Consider the following 26,869-nt stretch of genomic DNA (forward strand, 5'->3'; position numbering starts at 1 on the left):
AACAAACTAGGGAAATACAACCTAGATCAGGGGTCGGCAACCTTTGGCATGTGACTCGCCAGGGTAAGCGCCCTGGCAGGCCGGGCTGGTTTGTTTACCTGCCGTGTCTGCAGGTTTGGCCGATCGCGGCTCCCACTGGCCAATGGGGGCGGCGGGAAGCAGCAGCCAGCACATCCCTCATCCCACACCACTTCCCACAGCCTTTATTGGCCTGGAGCAGCTGACGGAGGGGCTCAGGTCGCACATGGCCGGTACCCGGGGTCCCGCTCCCACGAGCTCTCCACGTGCAGCGCGTACACAGAGAGCGCCAGCCCCAGCGCGCCCAGCACGAGCCGCAGCGCCCGCTCCCAGCCCGGTCCCGCCATCGCCTGCTGCCCCCGCGCCGGGCATGGGCTCGCCCCCACTGGCTCGCGCACCTGCCAATCAGCAAACGGCTCCGGCCCATTGGCTGTCTCCTCAGGAGGTGGGACGGGGAAGCAAGGGATTCTGGGACTTGTAGTTTTATGTACCCAGTGGCGGAGAAAGGGGAGCTCTGGCGCTTGGGGCGGGGGTCTAGTGGTTGGACCAGAGCCCTGGGGTAACAGGGGGCTCCGGGGGCTATTTAACGTGCCGGGGCTCCAGCTCCCTCTGCTGCCTCGGTCCTCTAAATAGCCGCGAGACCCCGCAGCTTCCCCAGGGCTCCGGCAGCTATTTAAAGGGCCAGGGTGGTAGAACCAGGGGGGCCCCTGCCCTACCTGCAGCCAGCCCCTGCTGCACCCCCTGCCCTGCCTCCAGCCCCGCACCCCCTGCCCTGCCCACACCAGCCCCTGCTGCACCACCTGCCCTGCCTCCATCCCCGCACCCCCTGTCCTGCCCGCACCAGCCCCTTCTGCACCCCCTGCCCTGCCTCCAGCCCCGCACCCCCTGCCCTGCCTCCAGCACCGCACCCCCTGCCCTGCCCGCACCAGCCCCTGCTGCACCCCCTGCCCTTCCCGCACCAGCCCCTTCTGCACCCCCTGCCCTGCCTCCAGCCCCGCACCCCCTGCCCTGCCCGCACCAGCTCCTGCTGCACCCCCTGCCCTGCCTCCAGCCCCTGCACCCACTGCCCTACCCGCACCAGCCCCTGCTGCACACCCTGTCCTGACTGCAGCCCCGCACCCCCTGCCCGCACCAGCCCCTGTCCCTGCTGCACCCCCTGCCCTGCCTCCAGTCCTGCACCCCGTCTCCTGCCTGCACCAGCCCCTGTCTCCAGCCAGCCCCGCACCCTCTGCCCCCACCAGCCCCTGTCTCCAGCCAGCCCCTGCCTGCAGCCAGCCCCTGCTGCACCCCCTGCCCTGCCTCCAGCCCCGCACCCCCTCTCCTGCCCGCACCAGCCCCTGTTTCCAGCCAGCCCTTGCCTGCAGCCAGCCCCGCACCCCCTCTCCTGCCTGCAGCCAGCCCCTGTCTCCAGGTAGCCCTGCACCCCCTGTCCTGCCCGCAGCCCGCCCTGCACCCCCTGCCCTGTCCGCACCAGCCCCTGTCTCCAGCCAGCCCCGCACTCCCTGTCCTGCCCGCAGCCAGTCCTGCACCCCTTGCCCTACCCGCAACCAGCTCCACACCCCTTGCCCTGCCTCCAGGCAGACCCTACCTCCAATCAGCCCCTGCCCTACCCCTGCCCTGCCTCCAGCAAGCAATATATGTAATATATAATTTTGATTTTATTTATATAGTTATGGAAAGTAAATAATACATGGCAGAAATGAAAGGGTGGGGGTTACGTGGTTTTTTTTTTTTTACTCATCCCTGTCGGGGCCCCGCACTTCCTAAAGCCAGCCTTGCATACAGTAATGGCAAAGTTCTTGGTTCAGGCTTGTAGCAGTGATAGAATAAACTGCAGGTTCAAGTCAAGTCTTTGGAACATCCACAGCTGGGATGGGTCATTCAGTCCTTTGTATAGAGCTTCCTTTTTTAGCCAAGTCCCTCCAGAGGTATGAAGCAGGATTGAAGACAAGATGGAGACAAGGCATCAGCCTTTTATAGTCTCTTGCCGTGTCGTCTTTGCTTTCTTTGTCCCAAGGACACACAATCCAGCATGTGGCATAGAAAAACCTTAGAGTTCTGTCCATAGGCAGGTCCCTGCATGTCTTGCTGAGTCACAAGGTGTATCTACCTTCTCTCAATGGGTCAATTGTATAGCTCATGGTCCTTAGAGGGCCATCAAGCAGGCTAGGCAGAACTAACACCAACTTGTCTGGGGTGTTCCCGGAAGCATAGCACAAGTTTGAAATACAGACAGTATAGAGCCAATATTCAGAACGTCAACTACAAAAGTGCTACACATATACAGAGAGCATAATTCTAATCAGCCAATCAGAACCTCTCCAGAGACCCCTTCCACGACAACCTTTATACAATATTGGCTGCAAATATATAACAGTGGTCACAACGGTGATCTATACAGTTACAGATTATGTCAATAGCGTCACAGGAGGTGACACGGCATCAGTGAGACTGATATTGGAATACTGCATCCAGTTTTGGTGTCCTCCTTTGAAAAAGATGTTGTGAAATTGGAGCTGGGGCAGCAAAGAGCCACCAAATGTTCTGAGCCTGGAGAAAAATGCCTTCTAGTGAGCGATTGAAAGAGCTCAACCTGTTTAGCTTATCAAAAGAAGATTGAAAGGTGACTTCATTGAAGTGTTGAAGTGCTTTAATGGAGAGCAAAGATTGGGTATTAAAGGGCTCTTTAATCGAGCAGAGAAAGGCAGAACAAGACCTAGTGGCTGGAAGGTGAAAAGAGATAAATTCATATTGCAAATAAAGCACAAATATTCAATGGCGAGAATGATTCACCACAGGAACAAGCTACCAAGGAAAGTGGTGGATTCTCCATCTCTTGATGTCATTGAATGAAGACTAGATGCCTTTCTGGAATGTCTTTGCCCCCAAAGTATTATGGTGTCATACAGGAGGCCAGTGACATGCAGGGGGTCAGATTAGATGCTCTAATGGTCTCTTCTGGCCATCAAGTCTAGTAATTTCTGAAAAACAGAGTGTGGCATTGGGAGCAGCGTCTGAGGTTTTACTGTCTAGTCGGCTCGCTTCCTAAAATGAACACACCTTGAGTGGGGTGATCCACAGGGAGTAGCTCAAAGCTCCCAAGTGCCTGGCCAGGGGCAGGACATTAGCACAGCAAGGGAGGGGTGTGGCAGTGACATCACAAAGGCATTTTGCAGGACCTCAGACTATTGGTCAAAGGTGGTGACCTCACAGAGAGATGCTGACATCAGCCAGGCAGGACAGAGGCGAGGGGCCCGGGAAAGTTCAGAGACCCCTGGGGCTTTGCTTCAGCACGTCTCTGTTTCGAGGTCTCTCTTTGAGGACTGAGAGAACATTCGGGTTCACGTACGTGAGCGGCAGGAGGAACCTCTGTCGAGTTTTCTCCTTCCCTTTTCGTGATTGTACTAGAAAGCAGACGTCCCTGTGTAGAAGGTAAGAGCCTCCTCCAGGTGTGAAACCTGTTCAGTCTGATCCATCGGGTGGGAGTTGAATTCTAGGCATGGAAAACACGAGCTTAAGGAGGCAGAATTTTATTCCACACCCGGGATTTTGTCCCTTAGAATCACTGGGGACATTGGGGTTTGTCCTTTTTGTTTCACCTTTTCCTCCAGCCCTCCCTCCTTTCTCTTCTTCTCTTGCTTCTTTTGTCCTTTCCCCTGTTCCCCTCCCAGCACCAGGGTGTGTGTGTTTGTGTGTCACGGGGGAGTGCTCTGCAGCTCCCACGGTGGGAGGTGCACCCAAAAATGTGGGGCTGAAATATTGCCCCGGCAGTGATCCCCACCAGTAGCGTAGGGAGGAGACTCAGGTCCTTGTTCTCTTTTAAGACCAAGTAAATAAGTCATAAGCAGTTCTAGGTTTGATGAATTTTGCTGCTTCTCTGCATGAATTGTCTCTGAGCAGCTCATGATTCTTTCTACCATTGCAGTTCTCCTAAAATACTTGCAGAATAATTACTGTGCACTGTTGTTGGTCTGGAACTCATCTGAGAGCACTTTATTCAGGTCATTCAATGTATGAAATTCAAGTTCCGATGGTTAATTTGAAAATCAGGGCTCTTGGGTCCTATTCCCAACTCTGCCACTGACTGGCTGTGTGACCTAAGACAAGTCAATTCTCCTTTCTCTGCCTTAACTTCTCCCTCTTTCAAGTAGGGATAATAATGATCTGCTCCTACCTACCTCACGGTGGGTGGAGGATGGGGATCCGTTGGAGAGTGTCACTAGGAGCAGTGCATAAGATGAGGTGTCCTATCACGTTTACTCAGATCAGATTGTGACATAATAGAATAGCTGAAATAGTCGATTTTATTTGTATTTTTTTATTTTGAAATTGATAAGAGCAGCAACTACTTAGCTCAGACTCAGGCATCTTATCTAATTCTCGAGATCTAAGGGTCTCCTCTTGGTGTGCGAGGAGACAATTTAACACACTGTGACAAACAGGAGATGCTTTTGTTTTGCAACAAAATCTTTTTGCAAAGAACTTTCATCCCACTTGTTAGGAGTTCAAGAAACAAACTGGTTTAGTCAGAATGGGATTTTCTGAGAGAAACGGTTCAATGAAATTTCCCCATCATCTCGATTCCTGGACTCTATCCCTGCCCAGGCGTGAAAGGAACTTAAAGGATTTACCGTTCCGCCGGAGTCCTGAGCGGGGGTGTGGCCTCAACCGGAAGAGGCGGGGCCTTTCAAGATTTAAAGGCCCAGGGGCTCCGGCTGTGGCTGGGAGCCCCAGGGCCTTTAAATCACCCCGGAGCTACCAGCTGCAGAGGCGGCTGGGAGCCGCGGGGCTCAGGGGCGAATTAAAGGGCCCGGGGCTCCAGCCACCGCGGAGCTCTGGGCCCTTTAAATCACCGCGGGAGCCCGGCTGCCTGAGCTCCGGCAGCGCTTTAAAGGACTCGGGGCTCCCTGCAGTGGCAGGAGCACCAGCCCTTTAAATCACCACAGGAGCCCGGCTGCCGGAGCTCCGGGCCCTTTAAATCCCCGCCCAAGTCTGGCTGCCAGAGCTCCGGGAGCCCGGCTGCTGGAGCTCCGGCAGCACTTTAAAGGGCCCAGGGCTCCCCGCAGCGGCCAAAGCTGCGGGCACATTAATCCCCGTCCGAGCCCGGCTGACGGAGCTCCGGTGGCACTTTAAAGGGCCCGGGGCTCCCCGCAGCGGCTTGGGCCCTGGGCCCTTTAAATCTCCGCCGCGGAAGCCAGTCCAGTCCGGCACGGCGTACTGGTTCTTGCCGCTACGCCGTACCGTACCGTACTGGCTTACTTTCCCCTCTGCCGTGCCTCAGGGGGGTTTGTTGTCCATTAGAACAGGAGTCAGGACTGGTGGCTTCTTTTTCTGGCTCTGCCACCGCCTTCCTGCGTAGGCCCTTGGGTAGGTCCCTTCCCTTCTCTGTAGCTCAAGCTCCTCCCCATCTGTCCAATGCGAACAGGGACAGTTCTCGAACTCTGGGCGGTCGTGAGCCTGAGTGAGATAAGGGGCGTTAAAGCCTCTGTGAAGGAGAAAGGGGAATTTCTCGGTGTTTAGCTCCAAGGAATTCTAAAGTTTGCTAAAATATCTAGTCTGCGGAAACAAGAAATGGTCGGGGCCAATTTTTTTAAGCTTTGTCTTTTTAAAAGCCCATTCAGGGATGTGAGGCCCTGTCTTTTAGGTACCTGGGGTTCTTTGCCAGCAGAAGGGAAGAGGTTCCTGCCTCCATTTTTGTGGCCTTAACAAACCAGGTGTTGTGCCCCAGTTCTCGTGTGAGATCCCTGAAAAAGAACATGGACTTGTCAAGAACAAATCATTCCAAACCAATCCTAGCTCCTTCTTTGGCAGGGTTCTGGGCCTAGTGGAGGTGGGTAAACAGTAGATGTGATCTCTCTTGGTGTCACTAAGGCTTTTGACACAGTCCCATGGGACATTCTCACAAGCGAACGAGGGAAATGTGGTCTAGATGTAATCAGTGTAATGGGAGTGCAGAGCTGGTTGAAAGCCCAGACTCCAAGAGCCCTTCTCCATGTCTGGCTGTCCAACGGAGAGGGTGTACCTACTGGGTCCGGCAGGGATCAGTCCGGGGGCCGGTACTATTCAATATTTTCCTTAAGGATTTGGAAAGTGGAGTGGAGAGCATGCTTCTACAATTTGCAAATGACACCAAGCACTTTGGAGCACAGGATTGGAATTCAAAACTCCATTAACAAATTGGAGACTTGGTCTTCTTGAGCCAGACTCCATGGCTGGGCCCCTCTCTCTAGACTGGGCTGAAGTGAAACCCCAGAGCCAACCCCTCCTCCTCCTGGGCAGTGCGCTCCCACCTTCAATGGGCAGATGCTGCTTAGCGCTGTCAGAGCAGCTTTTGCTGGGGGCTTCTCCCAGCACTTTCCAATAGAGGGAAAGTATGAAATCCCCGTTTGACTGCTGGGGACAGAGCCAGAGACGGGGGAGCAACTTGCCCAAAGTCCCACAGGGAAAGGAAAACCCCCAGCAGTGGAAGCAACAGGAAACCCAGCAATGGAACTCAGGAGTCCTGACTCCCAATCCCCTGGTCCAGTCACTCCAGCGGAGCAAACTCCCTCTCAAAGGCAGGGGGAGTGGACATGGGGGCCTGGTTGTAATTGCCAGCTGTGTGAGGGAGCGTGCAGCAGTGGTTAGCGAAGGGGCCTGGAAAGAAGGCCTGCTGGGTCCCACAATACTTCTGACACTTGATGTGACCCTGAGCCAGTAGCTTCCCCACTCCAGACCTGTTTCTCATCAGTGGGGTTGGGGTCGCAGTCCCGACAGCCCAGGGGGGTCGGGAGGCTCCAGTAAGGTGTGTAAAGTGCTGGGATGTGGGGATCCCGGACGCGCTGTCATCCCTGCACTAGGGCGGTGTTCTGCACCCCCTGCCGCTGGCCGAGTTTCTCCGTCCCTTGACAATAAGACAGACTCTTGTTTTCACAGCCAGCCGATCGCCCCGTGCCATCACCCTGCCTGCTTGCTGGGCAGGGTAACTCCTCAGCTCACCACCACCCTCTCCAGCCTGCCTTGGGCTTGGAGAGTGAGGAGAAGGGCGAAGGACGACCCTGAACATCCTCCATCCATCGCTCCATCACCAGAGCAAGTGAGTGGCCCTCGGGGGCATCCCCTGTCTGTCTGGGGAGAGGCAGAAAGAGGGGGAGATAATCTCTCCCAAAGGAGATAGGATTTGCAAACAGCCCCCAGGAACCCCTCGCTCTCAGACCGGGAAGGGGCTTCTCCAGAGCCGTCTCCAGTGTGTTTGGCAAGGTCCCAGCAATGGGGCTCCCAGCCAATCCCTTGTGGGAGACTGTTCCCCAGGCTGAGAATCTGTGAGCTGGGCCAGACCCAGTGAGCTGCTGAGCATGGAAATCAATGGGAACCAAGGGGGCCCTGGCCTTGCTATGCCTAGGGACTTTGAGGTGGGGAATGGTTTCCCAGGAGAAGTTCGGACTCCTGGGTTCAGGGCCGGCTTTAGCAACTGCGGGGCCCGATTCCTGGGGCGGCACTTCGGATTGCCGGCTGGGGGAGGTGGCCCCGCGGGGCTGCCGCTCTCCGGATGGCGCTCTGGCCAGGAATGCAGGGCCACGGGGCTTGCCGTGGTCTGGCCGACGGTCCGGCCGGGGTCGTGGAGCTGCAGGGCTGCTGCAGTCCGGCTGGGGCTGCGGGACCGCGGGGCTGGCCGGAGCTGCAGCCAGGGTCGCAGGGCCGTGGGGCAGCCACGCTCTGGCCAGAGCTCCAGCCGGGGTGGCGGAGCTGCCGTGGTCCGGCCAGAGCTCCAGCCAGGAGAGCGGGGCCGTGGGGCTGCCGCACTCCGGCCGGCGCTCTGGCCAGGGGAGTGGGGCCCCTGAAGACGACTGTAGCCTGGGTGTGTGCGCGGGGCCCTCTTAGGCGAGGGGCCCGATTCTGGGGAATCGGGCGAATCGGCCTAAAGCCGGCCCTGCCTGGGTTCTGTTCCTTCTCTAGCCTGGGTGGGAGGAGGGGGGCGGGGGGTGAGTGTGGTGTGGGGTCGCAGGAGGGAGCTGCTTGTCCAAAGTGACCAGTTTCTTTGTGACTGACCCCAGTGTTCGAAAAGGACGAGACTCCCCAGTTCTTGCAGCCCCAGGGATGACGAGGGGGAGCGATGAGGGGGAGCAGAGCATGCAATGAACTCCTGCCAGTGGGGGTAGCTTGCCCTCCCTGTACCCCCGTGGGGGGAGCAGGGGCTGCTCCGGCTGGGGCAGGGATGGGGAGGGACCAAACAGGCTGGTTAGTGAGCGGCTGCCTTGACCCCAGACTCACGCCTGCTCCCCGCTGGGTTCCAGGATGGCCAGGCTCCTGAGGAGGTTCAGGAAGAAGGCTCTGCAGGTGGCCCCAGAGCCTGAGGGAAGCAGCCACCATCTTCCCCAGGAGCAGAGTGGCCCCTCCGTCCCCGCTGGAGGGGAAGAAGCTCCCGGCCGCGCCAGGAGGTGGAAGTGCCCAGCCTTCTGGCGGAGGAAACCCACTCCCGGCACAGGCGCCGAGGTGGGAGCATCACCTCCCAGGCCAAACTGGAGCTGGGCCAGGCTGCGGCTGGGCAGGCAGGACCCAGCCCAGGGGCGGAACCGGGCAGGGTGGCTCTGGGGCTTGTTGTTGTGTGGGCAGCAGCGGCCCCAGGAGCCCAGCCCCAACTTCCCACAGGGGCCATCGCCCTGCTCGGTCAGTGAGGACCTTCCAGCCTCCCCCGGGCAGGAGGTGGAGGATCCCTCTGCCAGCCCCAGCAGCTCGGGCCGCTCCCCATCCGACAGCAGCAGCGCCTGCGACTCGGACAGCAGCCTGGCCGACGGACACTTCTGCTTTGTTCCAGGTGAGGAGCCAGGCTGGGCTCAGGGAGGGGTGAGAAGGGGGCTGTGAACACCCTGGGCCCAGGCCCTCGAGCAGTGCTATGGGGGCGGGTCTCCAGCCCAGGTGTCTGGCCTGAGCCATGTGAACCCCACGGACACTAGATGCTGCCACTTTGGTCCTTGGTGATCCATTGGGCGGGGGTGGGGGGAGGCACCTCCCAGGGAGTCCAGGACAGTGGGGAGGGTCTCTTTGCTATGGGCTCCTGAAGGAGTTGGGGGCTGATGCCATCACTGAGAGGGGGGAGTGTGGGGCCCAATCTGCCCTATGTCCCGGAGGTGGGAAGGGGACACATTGTCCCACCATGCCCCTGTCCTTCCCCCGAGTGGCAGCAGGAGTCACCTTGTCCCCTTCTCTCCCTGGTGCAGCGTCCGCCAGGGACTCCGAGGACGACGAGGAGAAAGAAGAACGGGTAGACTTGGTGAACATCCGAGAGCAGCTCCATGCCCGAGAAAAGGTACAAACGTTCCCCATCTGTGCTGGAACTGAGATTGTCCTGCTCTTTCCCAGCATCCTGACCCCCTGCAGAAGGTCTTGGCCCTAATGGGGACCTTTCTCTTTCATGATCTGGGACCCCTAAGATGGGGGTGTTTGTCACACACCAGCCGGGGTCTCCTCCCCCCACAGGCACTGTCCCAGTTCCTGACCCTGATTGTGGAGGAGTCGTGGGTGATTTGGACAATAGGCAGGTCCCCACTATCCCCCATTCAGGCCTAAGTCCTGCAGCTGGTGTGGCTGGGGCAGGGAGGTCCCTGGCTAACTGGCTCTCTCTCCCCTAACCCCACTCCTGGTGGGCGCAGGACCAGGCGCAGCAGCTCGTGTTCCTGCACGCCATCTACGTCGCGTGCCTCGCTGCCCAGCAGAGAGGGGACGACACATTGGAGCCACACTGCTCGAAGGCGGCTGTGGCGGAGAGGATTGTGGTGAGTGAGACACGGCGCCCGGCAGCTGGAGGGTGGACAGAGACATGGGAGGGACAGGGGTCTCCCCGGGCCGACGGTTGTGGGTTGGCTGGTGCTGGAGGGCAGCTGAGGGCAGGGATTGATGGGGCTGAAGATTGGGGAGAGGAGACGGGAGAACTAGTGGGCAGGAATCGGAGGAGTGGGAGGCAGCTGGGGGGATCCTGCTGGCTGTGTAATCTCCTCCTTGGGGAGTGTCCGTGAGGCCCGAATCTCACACGCTCCTTTGTCTCCTTTGCGTCTCACAGGAGCTCATTGAGGAGCTTCCTCCTAACTCTCTACTCGGCGCCGTCCTGGCCAAGTCCCTCATTGCTGTGGCCAACCTCAGGTACCGAGACCCTCCCGCCCGGTTCCCCTAACCCCGGTGCTGCTCAGGCCGTGGCTGGGAGTCACTGCCCCTCCCACTCCCAGCTCACCTCCCAAGGGGGGCTCCTCTGGCAGAGGTGGGGGGAAGGGTCACTCCCTCTCCTGGCTGCTCTGTTCTTTGCACTCCAGTACATTGCAATGGCTTTGGGGAGAGGCTGACTCCCAGGATCAGATACAGGAGGGGCAGCAGGGTCCAGGGAACAGGCGCCATTCCTGCCCTGCCACTGTCGGTCTGGGAAACCTTGGCCTTATCATTCCCTGGCTCAGTGCCTCAGTTTCCATTCTCGCCAGCCTCTGCTTATTTCCCTGCAGTTTCACGTCTGTGTCGGTGTCAGTCCCACCCCCGCACTGCACAGTCTAATACCGGCTCCTCTCTCTTGCCAGCACTATGACACCTGCCCTGGAGCCGGAGCTGGAGACCCACCTCCTCCAAGCCGCCCAAGCCTACATCACCCCGCCCCCTTCGCCTGTTGGACTGTTTGTTGCCCGGCCACCGGGGCCTCTGGTGGACTCTGTTGCGACTGAGCGGCCTCCCTCCGAGCAGGAGAGCGAGGGATCCCCTACATGCTCCTTGGAGGGCGGAGCCTATATCGCCCCGCCCCCCTCACCGTAAGAACCGGGGCGTGGGGCCGGAAATATAAAAGGCCGGCCCTGCACCACAGTTGGGGGACAGCCTGCAACAGAGGAGGACACTTGGCCTGTTCTCCAGAGGCCCCTAACCCTAACCCTAACCCCAGGCATGGACGAGGACTGGCCCGGAGTCCCCACTGCAGTTTACCCCAAGGAGCCGGAAAAGGCCTGGAGGCCACAGCTACCAAACCTCAGCCGGGGAGGCAGGAAGTAGCCCAGGGACAGCCCGGGAGCTGCTGGCTGCAGAGCCCGGCGCGACTCAGTCGGCGTGTTGCGCTGGATCCCCGCCGACGCAGGGGCAACCAATCCTGCCCCTGCCAGCGCCTTGGGCTGGGACGCGGGGGGAGGAGGGTGGGACCGCGTCCCCCTGCCACCCCACCCCGGGTGGCTGACCCCCTACACGGTGCAAGGAGGCTGTAGCCCAGGACAGGAACTGTTTGTTGGCTGGCCACCGGGGCCCCGCCCAGGCTAGAGCCAGCCCTGTCAAGTCTGTCTGTTTGCTGGCTGCCAGGGTTCCACCCAGGCCAGGGCCCCCCCTTGAAGTTTGGTGGTTTGTGGGGTGCTTGGGCCCCGCCCAGGCCTGAGCCACCCCCGATACACTGTGTTGAGGGGCTGACCACTTGAGCGACCTCAGTCCAGCAGCGCCGGCTCAACCATTTTTGCCACCTTAAGCAAAAAAAACCCCAAAAAACAACGCTCGGACTGCCAAAGCAAGCAAAAAGAAAACCAAAAAAACCCCAACCACTTGGACTACCACCACCCGAACTGCCGAAGCAGAAAAAAACAACAACAACACTCGGACTGCCGCCGCCCGAACTGCCGAAGTGCAAAAAACAAAAAAGTCGCCCGGCCTGTGCTGCCCCAGGAATGGACGGAATGCCGCCCCAGGCGTGTGCTTCATCCGCTGGTGCCTGGAGCCGGCCCCGCACCTGGTTGCGACAGCTGATCACAGAGGTGGGGCGGCTGCTCCACCCCCCTGCAAGAGGACGCTAGAGTAGGCCAGAGCGGCTGCACAGGCTAGCAGCCAATCAGAGAAGGGCCAAATGAGAGCCAATCAGGGCCGAGATTAGAGCCAGCCAATCAGGGCTAGGCTAGGCCCTATATAAAGGCTGCCCAGGCGAGCAGCAGGCAGTCTGTCCCAGACTTTTGTGAGAGAAGGTCTGTCTCCAGAGCAGGAGACCAGTATCTCAGAAAGAGCAGTGCTGGGCAGGCTCAAGGGAGCATACTACAGCTCCGGCCTAAGACCTGCCAGACTGCGGGCCCTGATAGAAAGGGCCTAGAGGCCCGGAGGGGAAGTGGCCCAGGGACAGTTGGACAAGGGGAGAGCAGGGAGGCTGCTACTGGAGGATCCCTGGGTTGGATCCCAGAGTAGTGGGTGGGTCTGGGTGTCCCCCCCTTCCCTCTTGTACTGCACCTGGCCATGCGGTGGCTGATTCAAACTGCAACCGGCCCTTGAGAAAAGGGGCTAGACTTTGGGGGTTGTGGTTGGCCACTGAGGCAGGTGCAAGGACTGTTGCTAACCTGCTTCCCCCCTCCCCGCCGGAAGGAGATTAGGATAGATTAGGGAACACTGCCAGAGGGCAGTGGCCTGAAAAAGGACACCATCCAGCGGACTAGGCAGATTGTGCCACACTGAGATACAAAATGGTGGAGAAAAGAGACTTCTATTGGAGGGCCTGGGTGGCTCGGCTTGCCGGGCAGCAGAGGGAGTTGTTCTGGCTGCTGTGGAGGTCGGCACCAGACCAAAGAAGAGATACGGCACCGAGGGCGAGAGGCCGGGACCGGGAATGCTGAACTGCTTCACCTATAGGTGATGGGGACACTAAAGGAGGGAGAGTCCCTACTGGGAGGGGGCAGAGAGGCCCCACCCAGAAAAGGCACCCCCTGTGAGAGTAACGGGGGTCCCCAGCTTGTTGGGTCTGTGGGGAGCCAGGGCACCTGAAGAGAGAGTGCCCCTACAGGACTCCCAAGGCCCGGGCCAGCCCAGAAGGAAAGGCTAGGGCCCGGGCCCAAACAAACAGGAGAAGGGACGTCGCAGGGGAAAGACCCAGAAAGTGCTTCCATTGCCACCAAGGGGGACATTAAAGAGGCACTGTCCCCTGAGGCAGAAAGGGGAAGTGTCCGAGACAAGGGCTCAGTCAGAGACCAGCCCCAGGGAAGAGGTGGTGAAGACGGAGGCCCCTAGAGAGAAAGGGGCTGGGGCAGAGAGGCCCCACCAAAATGAGGGAACCCACATAGGAGCCAGGAGGGCCCATGTGGGAACCCAAACAGAAGTAGGACCCCACGTAGGACCAGGTGTTCTACAGTGGGAACCCAGACCCTAGAGATGGGAAGCAGGTGGCTCCAGACTTTGGAGGACCTGCAAGAGGAAAGAGATGCCCTGAAGGCCCCGCTGCGAAGGAAGCTGGGGCGATAGGAACCCTTTCCTCCCCTCCCCCATGAGCATTTTTAAGGGAGAGGGTTTGTGGTGGGGCAGCTGCCCCACCCCCATGTGAGAGGGGGCTAGAGTAGGCCAGAATGGGTATGCAAGCCAGCAGCCAATCAGGGAAGGGCCTACTGAGAGCCAATCAAGGCTAGGCTAAGCCCTATATAATGGCTGCCCAGGAGAGCAACAGGTAGTCTGTCCCAGAACTTCATGGGGGAAGGTCTGTTTCCAGAGCAGGAGACCAGCATCTCGGGCTGGGCAGTACTGCACCTGGCCATCTGATGGCCGAGACAAATTGTAACCGGCCCTTGAGACAAGGGGCTAGACTTTGGGGGTTGCGGTTGGCCACCGAGGCAGGTGCAAGGACTGTTGCTAACCCCTGTCTCCTGGAGTGGGGGTGAGGATGGATTAGTGGGCACTGCTAGAGGGGCAGTGGCCTGAAGGAGACTCTCAAGCGGTGAGCAACGTGGGTCCAGATGCCAGCGGAGGACAAGAGACAGATGGGATGCTGCCAGCAGAGGGCGTTCCCCATGGACTGAGCTAATTCCCGGAGCGACCAGCGGGAGGCGCCATGGTGGTGAGTCCCAACCCCATCAAAACCGCCCAGCCCTATTGTGGGCCCACTGCTACCCTGCAGACTCTGGGCCAGACCAGACGGGCCAGCCGGAGTGGCCTCCCTCAGAGTGGGAGAGCGAGAGGGAGAGCTAGTGGAAGGGGAAATGGAGCCCCCTGGCACTCACAGAAACTCTCTCCCCTCTCTGTGGAGCAGGGTTCTTCCCTCTGCCCCCCAAATTCCTTCATATGGGGCAGGACCTCTTTCCCTTGCACCCGCTCCCCTCCCCCCTTTCCTTGGTCTACCTTCCTCCCATTCCCGCTGCGCCCATGTGGTGCAGAAAGGCCCTTGTGTCAGGGCCACAGCCCCACTGGAGCTCGGAAAGCTCCACTTTTCAGGAGGTGGGGGTGGGACAGAGGCTCAGGGCTAGCTTCATCTGCTGCCCTTTATTCTCCCCTTGGCCCTTCTATGGGGTCTCTAGGTATGACAGGAATAGGAGCCTCCTTCCCAGCTGTCTACCAGGCCCTGGGATCTGGCACAGCCTCCCAGACGGGCGCATCCGGTAGCTGAGCCACGTCAGGGAGCAGTGGGGACAGGTCCCCTCGTCCCATCCAAGCAAGCAATGCTGGCTCTCAAAGAGGCTTAGATGGAAGACCCCAGTCCTTCATGGAGGTAAGAGCCATTTACTCCTTGGGGTGTGTGGGTCTCTTGGGGGAGAAATGGCATCCCCGATGCATAGACTGTCTGGGAGTTTCCCGTCTCCCTGGCTCCCAGTTCTGGGACAGAGACTTCTCCATCATCCTACCACCCAGGTTTCCTTCCTAGGAAGTGGCTCTCCAGAGACGTCCTCGAACCTGGGCTCCTGAGAGCATTTCTGGCAGGAGACTCCAGCCCCTGGGGCATGAAGAGAGCATTGGGTAGTCTTGATCACCTGGCATCTCCGGTCTCTAGCTCCACTTCCTGCAGCAGTGGGGTTTCTCCAGCCCCCTCACCACACCTGTCAGCCTCTGAATGTCAGAGTCACCAGAACGAGCAAACTTCAGTTCCAGTCAGTGGGGCCTGTGTGTCCTCAGTCCCTCTGGAAAGCAGGTGTGAAATGGGGAGCAAGGACCCCAGGCCACGAACAGGCCTGTAACAGGGTGCTTTCCCCCGGGCTGCACAGCCTGGGGCCTAGCCAAGCTAGGGTGACCAGACGTCCCGATTTTATCGGGACCGTCCCGATATTTCCTTGTTTGTCCCGCGTCCCGACCGACATGCGGTCGGGACAACCGGACAAACAAGGAAATGCCCCGAGCCCGGAAGTGCTCGCGCCCCCCCCCCCCCGCCCCGACTCCGCCCCCTCCTCCCCCGATTGGCTCCCTCCCCGAATCCCCGCCTCTTCCCCGGGCTCACCATTCCCCCTCCCTCCGCAAGCGCTGGAGGGAGGCCCGGGAGACGCAGGGGAAGCGCGGGGCCGGGGTGAGTAACAGTCCGGCCTGTCCCAGTGCAGGCAGGACTCAGTTGGGTGGTGGGAAAGGAGGGGGGCGACCCGCGGGGCCAGGCGACGGGGGAGGAAGCGGCCATGGCGCTCGGCGGCTCTGGCGCCCCCGAACCCCCCGAGCCGGGGCCTGCAGCAGCGCGTACGCTGGGCCCAGCCCCTGGCTAGGCACGTCTGGGCTGCCCAGCTGGTGCTATCGCGCGGCGGCCCCGGGGCGGAGGCATCGGCAGCCCAGCCCCGTTCGTTCCCCTGCGGGACGGGGGGGCTGGGGCCTGCTGCCCCCACTCCGGGGCCGCCGCAGGATAGCACCAGCTGGGCAGCAGCCCAGACACTGGCCAGGGGCTGGGCGTACCGTGCGCGCTGCTGGGTCCCCGCAGCAGGCCCCGGCTCGGGGGGTTCGGGGGCGCCAGAGCCGCAGCCGCGGAGCGCCATGGCCGCTTCCTCCCCCGCGGCAGTGGGAGCTGCAGCAGCGGCTGCTCCCGAGTCCCGCTGCCCGGGGGTGAGAACAGCCACCGCCTGGCCCCGTGGGCCGCCCCCCCTCCTCGCCCTACCTCCCAACTGAGTCCTGCCTGCTCGGGGCCAGGCCGGACTCTCACTACCCCGGCCCCGCGCTCCCCTGAGTCTCCCGGGCCTCCCTCCAGCGCTTGCGGAGGAAGGTGTTTTTTTTTTTTTTTTTTTTTTGGCCCCGCCCCCCGCCACGCCCCCCCCACGTCACACACACACCCCCCCCCCCCCCCCGCGTCCCGATATTTGTCTTTGGTGATCTGGTCACCCTAAGCCAAGCTGACTATAGACTGAGCCCTAACTGAGAGGCAAAAGGAGAGGCCAGCCCCTCCCACCTCCCCTCCCCCTGGAGCGTCGCTAAACTATCAAAAATGAATACAGTGGAGTCACATCTTACGTGGGGGTTAGGTTCTAAGGTCAGCGCATGTCAGGGTTCCCTCCCCACTCTGAATTTTAGGGTACAGATGTGGGGACCTGCATGAAAGACCCCCTATGCTTATTTCTACCAGCTTAGGTTAAAAACTTCCCCAAGGCTCCAATTCCTTCCTTGCCTTAGTAGCGCTGCCACCATCAAGTGATTGAAACATTCAGGGAGGGCCACTTGGAGCCCCACTTTGCCCCTGCCAGCCCCTCTGAGGGGGGTCAGTATTATCCCTGTTCGCTAGGGCATAGGGATAGAAAGCAACTGGCTGCAAGGTCACCCACGACGTCCCTGACAGAGGCAGGAAGGAAGCGTGGGACTGCTACCAGTCCAGCTCCAACCACTAGACTCCAGCCACTTCCAAAGTCAGAGAACCCAGGAGCCCTGACTCTGACACTAGGCCTTAAATGACCAGACCAACCTCCCTCCCACTCAGGAAGCCATAGAAGGGACCCTCTGCTGAGCTCCCCTTGGCAATGCCGCTGTCAGAGACCATTGCTAGTGGGTGCCAAGTGCCTGAGCAGGGAACTGCTTGAGAGCCTCCTAGAGACTCGCAGGTGTTTGACTGTGACCCTCAGGGAGCCGTGGCAAGAGCCTCTCCGGCTCTAACAAAGGGTTTCTGTTCTCCTAGACAGTCAGCCCGGGAGGCCAGTTTGCAGAATGGGGAAGAGCCCTTTGGCGAGGCGTTGGAGGATTCACCACGAAGGTGGCAGCAGCGGCAGTGCCTGGGTCCCTATGGGCCAAGCCTCCACTCCTGACACTCCAGGCTAATCTCCCCCTGCTCTCAGTGGGGCTTGGCTTTAGCTGCTGGGCCTGTGAGCCTAGACCAGGGGTCTCAAACTCAAATGACCATGACGGCCGCCTGAGGACTACTTCATTGGCCCAGAGGAGGCAGAAGGGGTGCGGGAGGGCTCAGGGCAGGAGTTGAGCTGCAGGGGGCTCAGGGCAAGGGGTTGGGGTGCAGGAGGGAGTGTGAGGTGTGGCAGAGGGTTGGGGTGCAGGCAGGAGGCTCAGGGCAGGGGATTGGGGGTGGGGTGTAGGAGGGAGTGTGAAGTGTGGCAGAGAGTTGGGGTTCAGACGGGGCTCAGGGAAGGAGGTTGGGGTGCAGAAGAGGTGGGGGATGCAGAAGGGGGCTCAGGATAGGAAGTTGGGGTGCAGCAGGGGGTTGAGGTGCAGGCGGGAGGCTCATGGCAGGGGGTTGGGGTGTGGGGTGCAGGAGGGAGTGCGAGGTGTGGCTGAGGGTTGGGGTGTGGGGTGCAGGAGGGAGTGCGAGGTGTGGCTGAGGGTTGGGGTGTGGGGTGCAGGAGGGAGTGCGAGGTGTGGCTGAGGGTTGGGGTGTGGGGTGCAGGAGGGAGTGCGAGGTGTGGCTGAGGGTTGGGGTGTGGGGTGCAGGAGGGAGTGCGAGGTGTGGCAGAGGGTTGGGGTGTGGGGTGCAGGAGGGAGTGCGAGGTGTGGCAGGGGGTTGGGGTGTGGGGTGCAGGCAGGAGGCTCAGGGTAGGAGGTTGGGGGTGGGGTGCAGGAGGGAGTGCGAGGTGTGGCTGAGGGTTGGGGTGTGGGGTGCAGGCAGGGGGCTCATGGCAGGGGGTTAGGGTGCAGGACGCCATTGAGCTCTGGCCTGGAGCCGCTTACCCAGAGAAATAGCCCCGCAGGCCGCGTGTTGGAGACCCCTGGCCTAGGCCGAGCACTCAGGGATTTCCATCAGCCTGCTCAATGGCGAATGCAGCCACCCAAAGAAGGGGAGAAGAATGGAAGTGAAGGAGTAAAGCTGGACCATCCGCTGAGCTGCTGCACTCAAGTGAGCAGAGCCGGGGAGAGAAGAGGGAGAACTCGAAGGTGGCTGGCGGCAGTAGGGAGGAGAAACAGTTTGGGAGCCAGGAGAGGAGAAATAAATAGTTAATGACAAATGCTGCCGGCTTTCTCTTGTGTGGTGAAGGGTCGAAAAGGGGTCTCTTTACTATCCCGCTGAAATTTAAAATAGCTGTGTATGATGGGGGGGGGGGGGGTCTATAAAGGTAAGAGGTCACTCTAGGGGCTTGAAGTCCCAGATTCTTGGGCTATTGCCTCCTTCTACCAGCTGATCTCAACCCAGCAACTCCCTCAGATGGTAGCAGTAGTGAGCTCTTGTCCCCCTTTTGTGGCTGAGCCACCAGAAAAAGGACATGATACATGTGGCCAAGGAACTAGAGCTCCAAGTGCCTTCTGCACACTGTGTCCAACCACAGTAATACTCAGCAGCATCCTCGGGTCTAAGGTTAGTCATATGCAAGTACAACAAGTTGTTGGGATTGTCCCTGGAGATGGTGAATCGGCCTTTCACTGAAGCAGCGTAATGTTTTGTATCTCTGGCCCAATAGCTAATGGTTGATACCCATTCCAGTGCCTTTCCAGGCGTGTTTTTTTTCTAATATCCATGAACCTTTTTATTTTATTAATTTCCTTCCGTTAGTGACACAATTTGCATAACACTCTGAGTTTCATGGACGCTGGTTTAGAGAGCAGAAGCATCATTTTATTCATGGAGCAGAAGGAAAAACTAACACATTTCTTTATATTCATTTTTTGAAATAGTCTCCAAATCCCATTTCCTCACTCCCACCTTTGCCCCACATCTAGTCCCTGCAGTGTGCAGCCAGACTGGTATGTCCTAAAAGAGAGAGACCTGTAGCCTATTTACTCACCCCAGCCAATCTCTCTGACCTGAGATGAAATCAGAACCAACACCCTGAGCTGGGAAAGGTCTTGTATTTCATTCCCCACCCCCGGAGCCAGCCAGTCTCCCTGCCTTGGGGCGAGATGATAGCTGGCGCCCCTAGAGAGGAAAGGCCCATATTCCATTCCCTGCCCCCCCGAACCAGTCTCTCCCACAACATGGGGCTGGATGGGAGCTAGCACCTCTGGAGAGAGAAGCCTCTCTGCCATTTATAGGTTCAAATCATTCAATATTGTTAAAAGAAACAACTCTTATTGTGCAACATTTTTTTATTGTGTAAGCAACATGCACCAAAACACACAACATTGCTATCATTTAAAAATAGGCAAGGAAAATACATGAATTCAAAAAAGTTAGATGAGATTTTTAAAAAGCCCATCATCTTTCAAAGTCTACTCTTCCAAAAATTCTTGCACAATCAGTATAATTTAGTTGGCAAACATCCTATTCTAGCCTAAGAAACATGGGAGATTTGCACTAAAGATAAGATTTTTTTCCAAGGGGCAGGGAAAGTTTTGAGGGAATACAAAATAAACTTTAAAATAGAAACTCTCCTCCCGTCTTAATGCTGAAGTCACTATTGTAACTTTACAATTCTTTAAGCAAAATTAGCTTGTTAAAAATCTATTCACAGCAACAATAAATGCAGAGTAATTGTCAGTATCAAAAGCAGTGGATATAATTAATAGAAACAAAGATGACAGAAATTTTGCTTTAGTTCTCAGGTCCTTCCTCGCTCCTTCTTGCAAACCTAGAACAACAACAAGGACATTGTTATTAATTATTATGTTCATTTATTTTATTACAGCAAAACTATCTGGTCTTTTCCACATGGCAAATCCCAATTGCATATTAATCATAGAGGTGCTGAAGTTATAGTGACATCTGTGAGAGTTTCACATGTGAATCAATTACAGAAGAAGAGATTCACAGATTCCAAGGCCAGAAGGGAGCATTGTGATCCTCTAGTCTGACCTGTGTCACACAGGCCAGAAAACGGCCTCACAATAATTCCTAGAGTAGATCTTCTAGAAAAGCTTGCAATCTCGGTTTAAAAATTTTCAGTGATGGAGAATCCACCAGGACCCTGGGAAAAGTGGGTATATTGATCCTTTTCTCTGTTTTCTTTATTTCAGTTGTCAGCAATAGGCAGGGACTGTCTCTCATCCTGTGTCTGAGCAGTGCCCAGAATAATGGATCCCTCACCTCAGCTGGCCCTATACTAGGCACTAGTGCAATACTAATAAATATAAACTTCCACACGAGAGACAGGAGATCTCTGATTACACAACCATTCTGAGAAATGTCCTATTATTTCATAGAGACAAGGTGGGTGAGGTAATATCTTCTATTGGACCAACTTCTGTTGGAGAAAGAGACCTGAAGAAGAGCTCTGGGTAGCTTGAAAGCTTGTCTCTTTCACCAGCAGAAGTTGGTCCAACAAAAGATTTTACCTCATCCACCTGGTCTCTCTAATATACTGAAACCAACACGGCTACTACAACACTGCAAACCACCATTCCTGACTAATGGTACAACTGTGTGCATGCTGTCAACCTACGGTACTTATACAGCCTCCAATAGTAATGGCTGAGAACTTTTATGTATTTCTCCTCCCAAGCCCTCGGTGAGGTAGGGGAATGCTGTTATTCCCACCTACAGATGGACACCCAAGACAGAGAGAGACTAAAGGCAGAACATTCTAGAGAACCTGTGGGAGTTGCTCAAGCCGACACAGAACCAGGGCCGGCACACCCATTAGGCGACCTAGGCAGTTGCCGGGGGCGCTAACATTTGGGGGGTGGCGACCGCGGCGGCCGGATCTTCCGCCACCTCTGTTGGGGGCGGCATTTCGGGGGCGGGACCTTCCGCTGCTTAGGGCGGCAAAAAAGCTGGTGGCGCTCCTGCAGAGAACATGGTAAAGCCGGGAACGGAACCCAAGCCCCTAACCACAAAACAATTCTTCTGCTCCTACCTCTTCTCTTCCTGCCAGTGTAGGCAGGACTTAGGCTCCAGCTACATTTTTACTAGTATGTTAAAAAACCTGCCCTAGGCGCTATTAGCCGACATTGTGATAAAAATGCCAGAGCCCGGTCTGCACCGCAAAGTATCACGTACCTCAAAGACTAATCTTGCAATCATGAGCACATTAAAGACGATGCTCTTTGCAAGCACAATTTCCAAACCCAGCAGGGCAGCGGATAGCGTCTTTGTGTTTTTCTCCTCATTCGGATCTATAAAATATGAAACAATGCTGTAGTTTGCCCATGAAAATTCATATTTGCACAAAGCCAAATATAACCATTAATTATATATATATATACAGAGAGAGAGAGAGAGAGAGACTTGTCAGAATACAATTTTTAATTCAAAAATTTAATATTTTTTAATATTTTAAAATAATTTAATAATTTTAAATAATTTAGACCGATAACATCAATGGCTTTTTTTCTATTTCTATTTATTTATATTTTTCACAATTGTATGAAATGACTGGGGGTCAGACAATAATTATTCAATGACAGTATATTTTGAGATTCAATAAATTAAAGCTTTATAACCATTAAAACACAGATTGTCAATATTATATGTCAAAATATACCAAGTAAATACCCGTAAGTCAAACTCTAATACATTCTCATGCAGCATTTTTCTTATGTTGCTTCCCTTACTTTGTACATTTCAATTGCTATCAGTAGAAATAGTTCTGTTGTTGATTTCTGTGTGTGAGGTGAACTGATGTTTATCAACATTTACTGATAAACAATCGAATCCTTCCAAGCCTCTCTCTGTGCTAGAGAGCAGGAGTAAGGAAGTGGAGCTGGCAAGTTGCAGCTCTCTTCTGCAATGCAAAATGCTAAGAGAAGGAGAAGAAGAATGTGATGATGTCATTGATGTCAGTGGGCAGTGGGCCCATGTGGAAGGAGTTAACAACGTATGGTAGCAATAGACCACAGGGGAGATGTTTGTTTCTCAGTCCGGGGCCGTTGCCGTCAATGGGAGCAGGACTCTCGGAGCCAGACTGCAGGACCCCTGCTCACCATTGCTCAGCACCTCTCCCCATTCACAGCAATGGGTCCACTTGTGTGACCAGCTGCTCGCCAACACCAGTAAAGGTTGGACAACCTGGTCCTACGTTCTTTACCGTTCAATTACCAGACACAGCAAGGGCCAGATTCTCAGCTGACGTTGAAGTCAATAGCTCCCGCCCCCCCCCGCCCCATCTCACAAGTTGCCTGTTGGCCATAAAGTCTTGCAGCAACATAATCACTCGTTTGGGTACTCACCTTCGAGGCTGGGGGTTGAAATGTTGCACGGCTCGGACACGAGGATTGTTGGAGCAGGAGATGTGAAATCTAAAAGAAAGACAGTAAACCGCTGGGACGTTGCACTCCATATGTTTGATGGAAATAGGCTTAGGAGTGTGAATCTGATGTAACTGGAAAATGCTTTATTCAAAAGGTCTCTTGTAAGTTATCATAATGAAGGTTATAACCTACAGAATATATTCCTTCTATTTGTGTGCATGGATCATTCTTGTATCAGGACAAAGGGGGATGCCGGTTATGAGAAAACCCCTGCTTACCACCTGAGATGTCTGCTGGGTGTAACAAGAACTGTACCAGGGGAAAGGATTGGGCCCAGACTAGGAAGGAGTCTAGTCTGTGAAAGAAGCTTATTGGAATATCTTTGAGGGTGAGATATTACCTGTAATCAGTTTCTTAATGTATTAGGCTTAGACTTGCATATTTTGTTTTATTTTGCTTTGTGACTTACTTTGTTCTGGCTGTTATTCCTTGAAACCACTTAAATCCTATTTTTTATACTTAATACAATCATTTTTGTTTATTAATAAACCCAGAGTAAGTGATTAATACCTGGGGGAAGCAAACAGCTGTGCATCTCTCTCTCTCTCCCTCCATGTTATAGAGGCGAACAATTGATGAGTTTACCCTGTATAAGCTTTATACAGAGTGAAACAGATTCATTTGGGGTTTGGATCCCATTGGGAACTGGGTGTCCAGGTGCTGGAGATAGGTGACCTGCTGAGCTGTTTTTAGTTAAAGTCTGCAGCTTTGGGGCCATGGCCCAGCCCCTGGGTCTGTGCTACAGCAGGATAACATGTCTGGCTCAACAAGGCAGGGTTCTGGAGTCCCAGGCTGGCAGTGGAAAATGGGCTCAGAGGTAATCTCAGCACATCAGGTTACAGTTCCAAGGCGATCTCTCTGACTGAACCCGTCACAGTAAAACATATGGAATGCAACGTCACATCCTCCTCCTGAACTTACTGCCAGAATCTTGGACACTGTCCATGGTGGAGGCAGTACATGTTAAATCCCTGTTTGTCTCTGGTCACACCCCCTGCCAGTACCTTTAAACCCTAGGATGTCATTCATAGGTGTTCTTGCAAGGTCCGGAGTTCCTGGTCCCCAGGTGCCTGAAAACATGTCGGGGTGTTGTATTACTAACAGAATGCAGATAGCAGTATCTGTTCAAATGAAGGTGTCTTGGCATTTAGCCACCAATGCCATGAGGCAAAGTGCCTCAGTTTCCCCTTCCACACAGCAGTGTAGGTCTGTTAATCACTCATTTGGGTACTAACCTTCGAGGCTGGGGGTTGAAATGTTGCACGGCTCGGGCACAATGATCGTTGGAGCAGGAGATGTGAAATCTAAAAGAAAGACAGCAAACTGCACCCAAAATAAATGATTTATACAGATATATAATAATCCCACTGAACTATCTGAAATTCAAGAGCGTGGAAATTCACCCTGGGCACAGTTCTAGCCTGGTCCATAGTGCTGTGAAGTCAAAGAGAGTCTGCCCTTTTTGGAAGTATATGAGTCCTTGAATAGTGGCACAACACATTTTCTTAAGTAAACATTTTATGTAGGATTTCTTGCAATTTCCTTTGAAACAGCTGGAGACAGAATACTGGACTAGATGAATGCACTAATCCATTCCAACTTCCACTGTGATCCTATATGATAAATAAAAACTGAATTAATCTCAAAGGTGTATTATCTTATTGAGCCTTAAACCCTGAAAACATACCTGGCGGCTTCTCGGCTGTTTGGGTTTTCTTAATAATTTTGCCGTTATGTTGAACGTAGCAAGACACTAGTTCAGTTGAAGAGAACTTGACAATTTTGACAGCACTGTATTTCCCACTAGATGTGAGGATCGGGGCTGTTGCTTCATATATAATTTCACTGTTAGAATTCATGAATATCTTCAGCTCTTTAGGGTAGAAATCTTTCGCCAGGCAAGCAGCAATGCTCTCATTTTCTGACTCCATAATGCAGATGGAGGGCTTGGAAGGTGTTTGATCTCCTGGAAAGGTAATATTGTGGTTGAAATTTAATTAAATGATTATCATAATGGTCCCTTCTTGCCTTAAAAGCAATGATCTTTGCCGTACGTGGGTACCTAGAGAGTACCTATTTGATAAGTACATGATATAGTCCTCTTTTAATCTAGACTTTGATAAACTGAATAGACTGAGCTCCTTAAGTCTCATTTGAAGCCAGGATTTTAGTAATAATAATAATAGGAACTTAAAAATGGGAGTTGTAGGGGAAAATAGCATGTGATCATTTCATTAGAAGTTGTAGCATAAGGAGAAAGTGTTAATTTTGCCCAAACAACCTTAATTCTGGCATTTGCTAACTTTTGAAAGTTTGTTTCTGCAATTATAAAACTACCTTAACAACAAGTTTTTGTATGAACTTAATATGAATGTTGAAACCTTTCAATAGAATATTTTTAGAAGATTGCAGTGGAAAAATGAATTAAAATTGCAGAACACCACATGACTATTTTAACTATATTTTTCATGTAATTTCTCTCTGCTAGAAAGAAGGAATGTCCAACTGTCACTGAAAGTCAGACAGCAGCTGGGAATTTATACACACACATTTCCAGAAGGACCTATTGTCTCTGGATCTGAAGTGTGCATTGCTCAAAACCACCACTACCAGCACAGACAATAAGAATCCCTGCATAGTCACAGGGTTATTTTTAATCTCACCTTCAATATGCCTTCAAAAATCTTTAATAAATTACTTTTTCTTAAATGTAAAGTTTTCAAACACCCTTTCCTGAGCATTAAGGTTAAGTCACTTACTTGGTATTAGAGAGACTTTGGTCCCTTTAAAGACAGCATCGGAGTCCACAGTGCTATACAGCTGTGCAAGAACCTCTCTAGAGAAAATTGAAACAACTGCTAGGGTGTATTTATTTTAGTCTGAGTCTGGGTTAGATTAATTATTCATCTCCAGTTTCTGCTGTAATCTTGTGCTAAACCAAAAACCTTTTCCATGCAAAAGGTGATTTATATTTTAGCTGCAGAACAAGAAAATTAGCTCAAAGAGGCGTGATTTTTGTTGTCTCTTCGAGCCTTTATAATTAAAATATGGAATCCTTGGTCCTGCAAAGACTTACAAACATGCTCAACTTCCTCCACCCTGAGGCAGATTCTCAGTTGGTGTAAAGGGTCCTGGCACCTTTGAAGCCAATATGAAAATTTACACCAGCTGAGGATCTGTCCCGCTGGATAGCCCTATTAACATTTCAGTGCGTCTATTCCAATGTGTAAACTGAAACACGTGCTCAGTTTCTGTAGGATCAGGGCCTTACAGAAGAATTTTGATGCTTGACTCCCAAAATTTCCTGCTTTCAGAAACAAATTCCGTTCCTCAAAGCCAAGATCTGCCAGTGGGTTGAGGAGGATTGATTAGGGGTCCCAAAGAACAGCAACATGCCGTATGTGGGACCATGTAGCAAGGTGACCCTCCGTTCTGAAAATAATAAAAATAGTTATGGATGTTTTCCTTCTTTAATTTAACTAATGAGAATAAAACCCTGTATAGATAATTAGACATGTGCACTCGACAGCATATAAAGAAATGTGCAAAGGTAAAAGAACAATTTAAAATATTATCATTAAACCAACGCAATAACATATGCATAATCTCTCCCTTTTCCTTCACAAAAAATGAAAAACAAGGGATTGAAAAGAGTCAATCATAATTAAGATTTTTTTTTGCAAAAACATTGAGAAACATTTCCTGGCCCTTTCTTCTGTCTTTTCATGTAACTTCCTCTGAAAATGGCAAAAAACCCAAGGGCGAGACGTTTGCCTGAGAAAAAAATGTGCTTGTTATGTTCAAGGTTTTTGTGCAGGGCTCTATGGTGTCTGTATCACTGTGTGTGTGTGTATATCCCAGTCACCGTGCTAAACCTCTTTACATAAACTGTCCCTGTAGCTCCGAGGGGATTCAACACTTCTCAGAATTGTAGTCCAGAGAAATGAGCTGTTACTTGGAGCTGCCCATGTGGGTGAATGCTTCCTTGGAAGTGCAGCAAGCCTCGCTCTGAAATGCTTCGCTGGTCAACTTTCCATCTTCTTCTTCTTCTTCTTCTATCAGAAGAATCCCTTTGGTTTCTGGCAGCATAGCATGGTTTGCACTGCTAATGCACTTGTAGTCTGGTAGGCAGATCTCCATTATACAAAGACAATTCACCTAATGCATAAGATTCCACAAAGAAAACAATTGTTTCAATCCGGATAAAGGTAGTCAAGTCTGATATCTCACACTGCTACCTCACAGGGATCTTCTGTCTTCCTCCAACAGTGTAACACAAATCCTTAATTGCAGTCCCAGCAACATTACCCTGAACCTACCAGGTTAATGTTTCAAGAGGAAGTATGAAGTGGTGAAATTGAACCCAATCTCACTATAATGCTGTTACCGTATTTCTATAACATTTGTTAATACAACTCCATGCTGGTTGCAAATCTTTCCTCTACCCACCCTCTGTTTGTTAACTTGTCTGTCTATTTCTACAATGTGTGTTCCCTGGGGCACGGATCCTCCTCCTTCTCTCTTTGGAAAGAGTCTAGAATCCCAGTTCTCATACTTCCAGACCTAGCGTACAGCATATCTAAGGGGGAGGGAGTTACTTGGCACAAGA

The 26,869-nt window shown here is 53.9% G+C and overlaps 2 gene segments (V, D, J or C); one reads left to right on the forward strand and one right to left on the reverse strand.

Annotated features, from left to right (window-relative positions):
* Positions 1-26,869, forward strand: part of LOC122173242 (Ig mu chain C region secreted form-like) — a 1,717,225-nt gene that overhangs the window by 1,469,241 nt on the left and 221,115 nt on the right.
* On the reverse strand, positions 18,670-26,849 carry LOC135975399 (T cell receptor delta constant-like). The segment is given in 6 exon segments: positions 18,670-19,643; positions 21,011-21,126; positions 22,180-22,248; positions 23,496-23,564; positions 23,948-24,226; positions 25,020-26,849. Coding segments are annotated over 5 exon segments (528 nt in total).

The sequence above is a fragment of the Chrysemys picta genome, chromosome 13, assembly GCF_011386835.1.
Source record: "Chrysemys picta bellii isolate R12L10 chromosome 13, ASM1138683v2, whole genome shotgun sequence".
Taxonomy (NCBI): domain Eukaryota; kingdom Metazoa; phylum Chordata; order Testudines; family Emydidae; genus Chrysemys; species Chrysemys picta.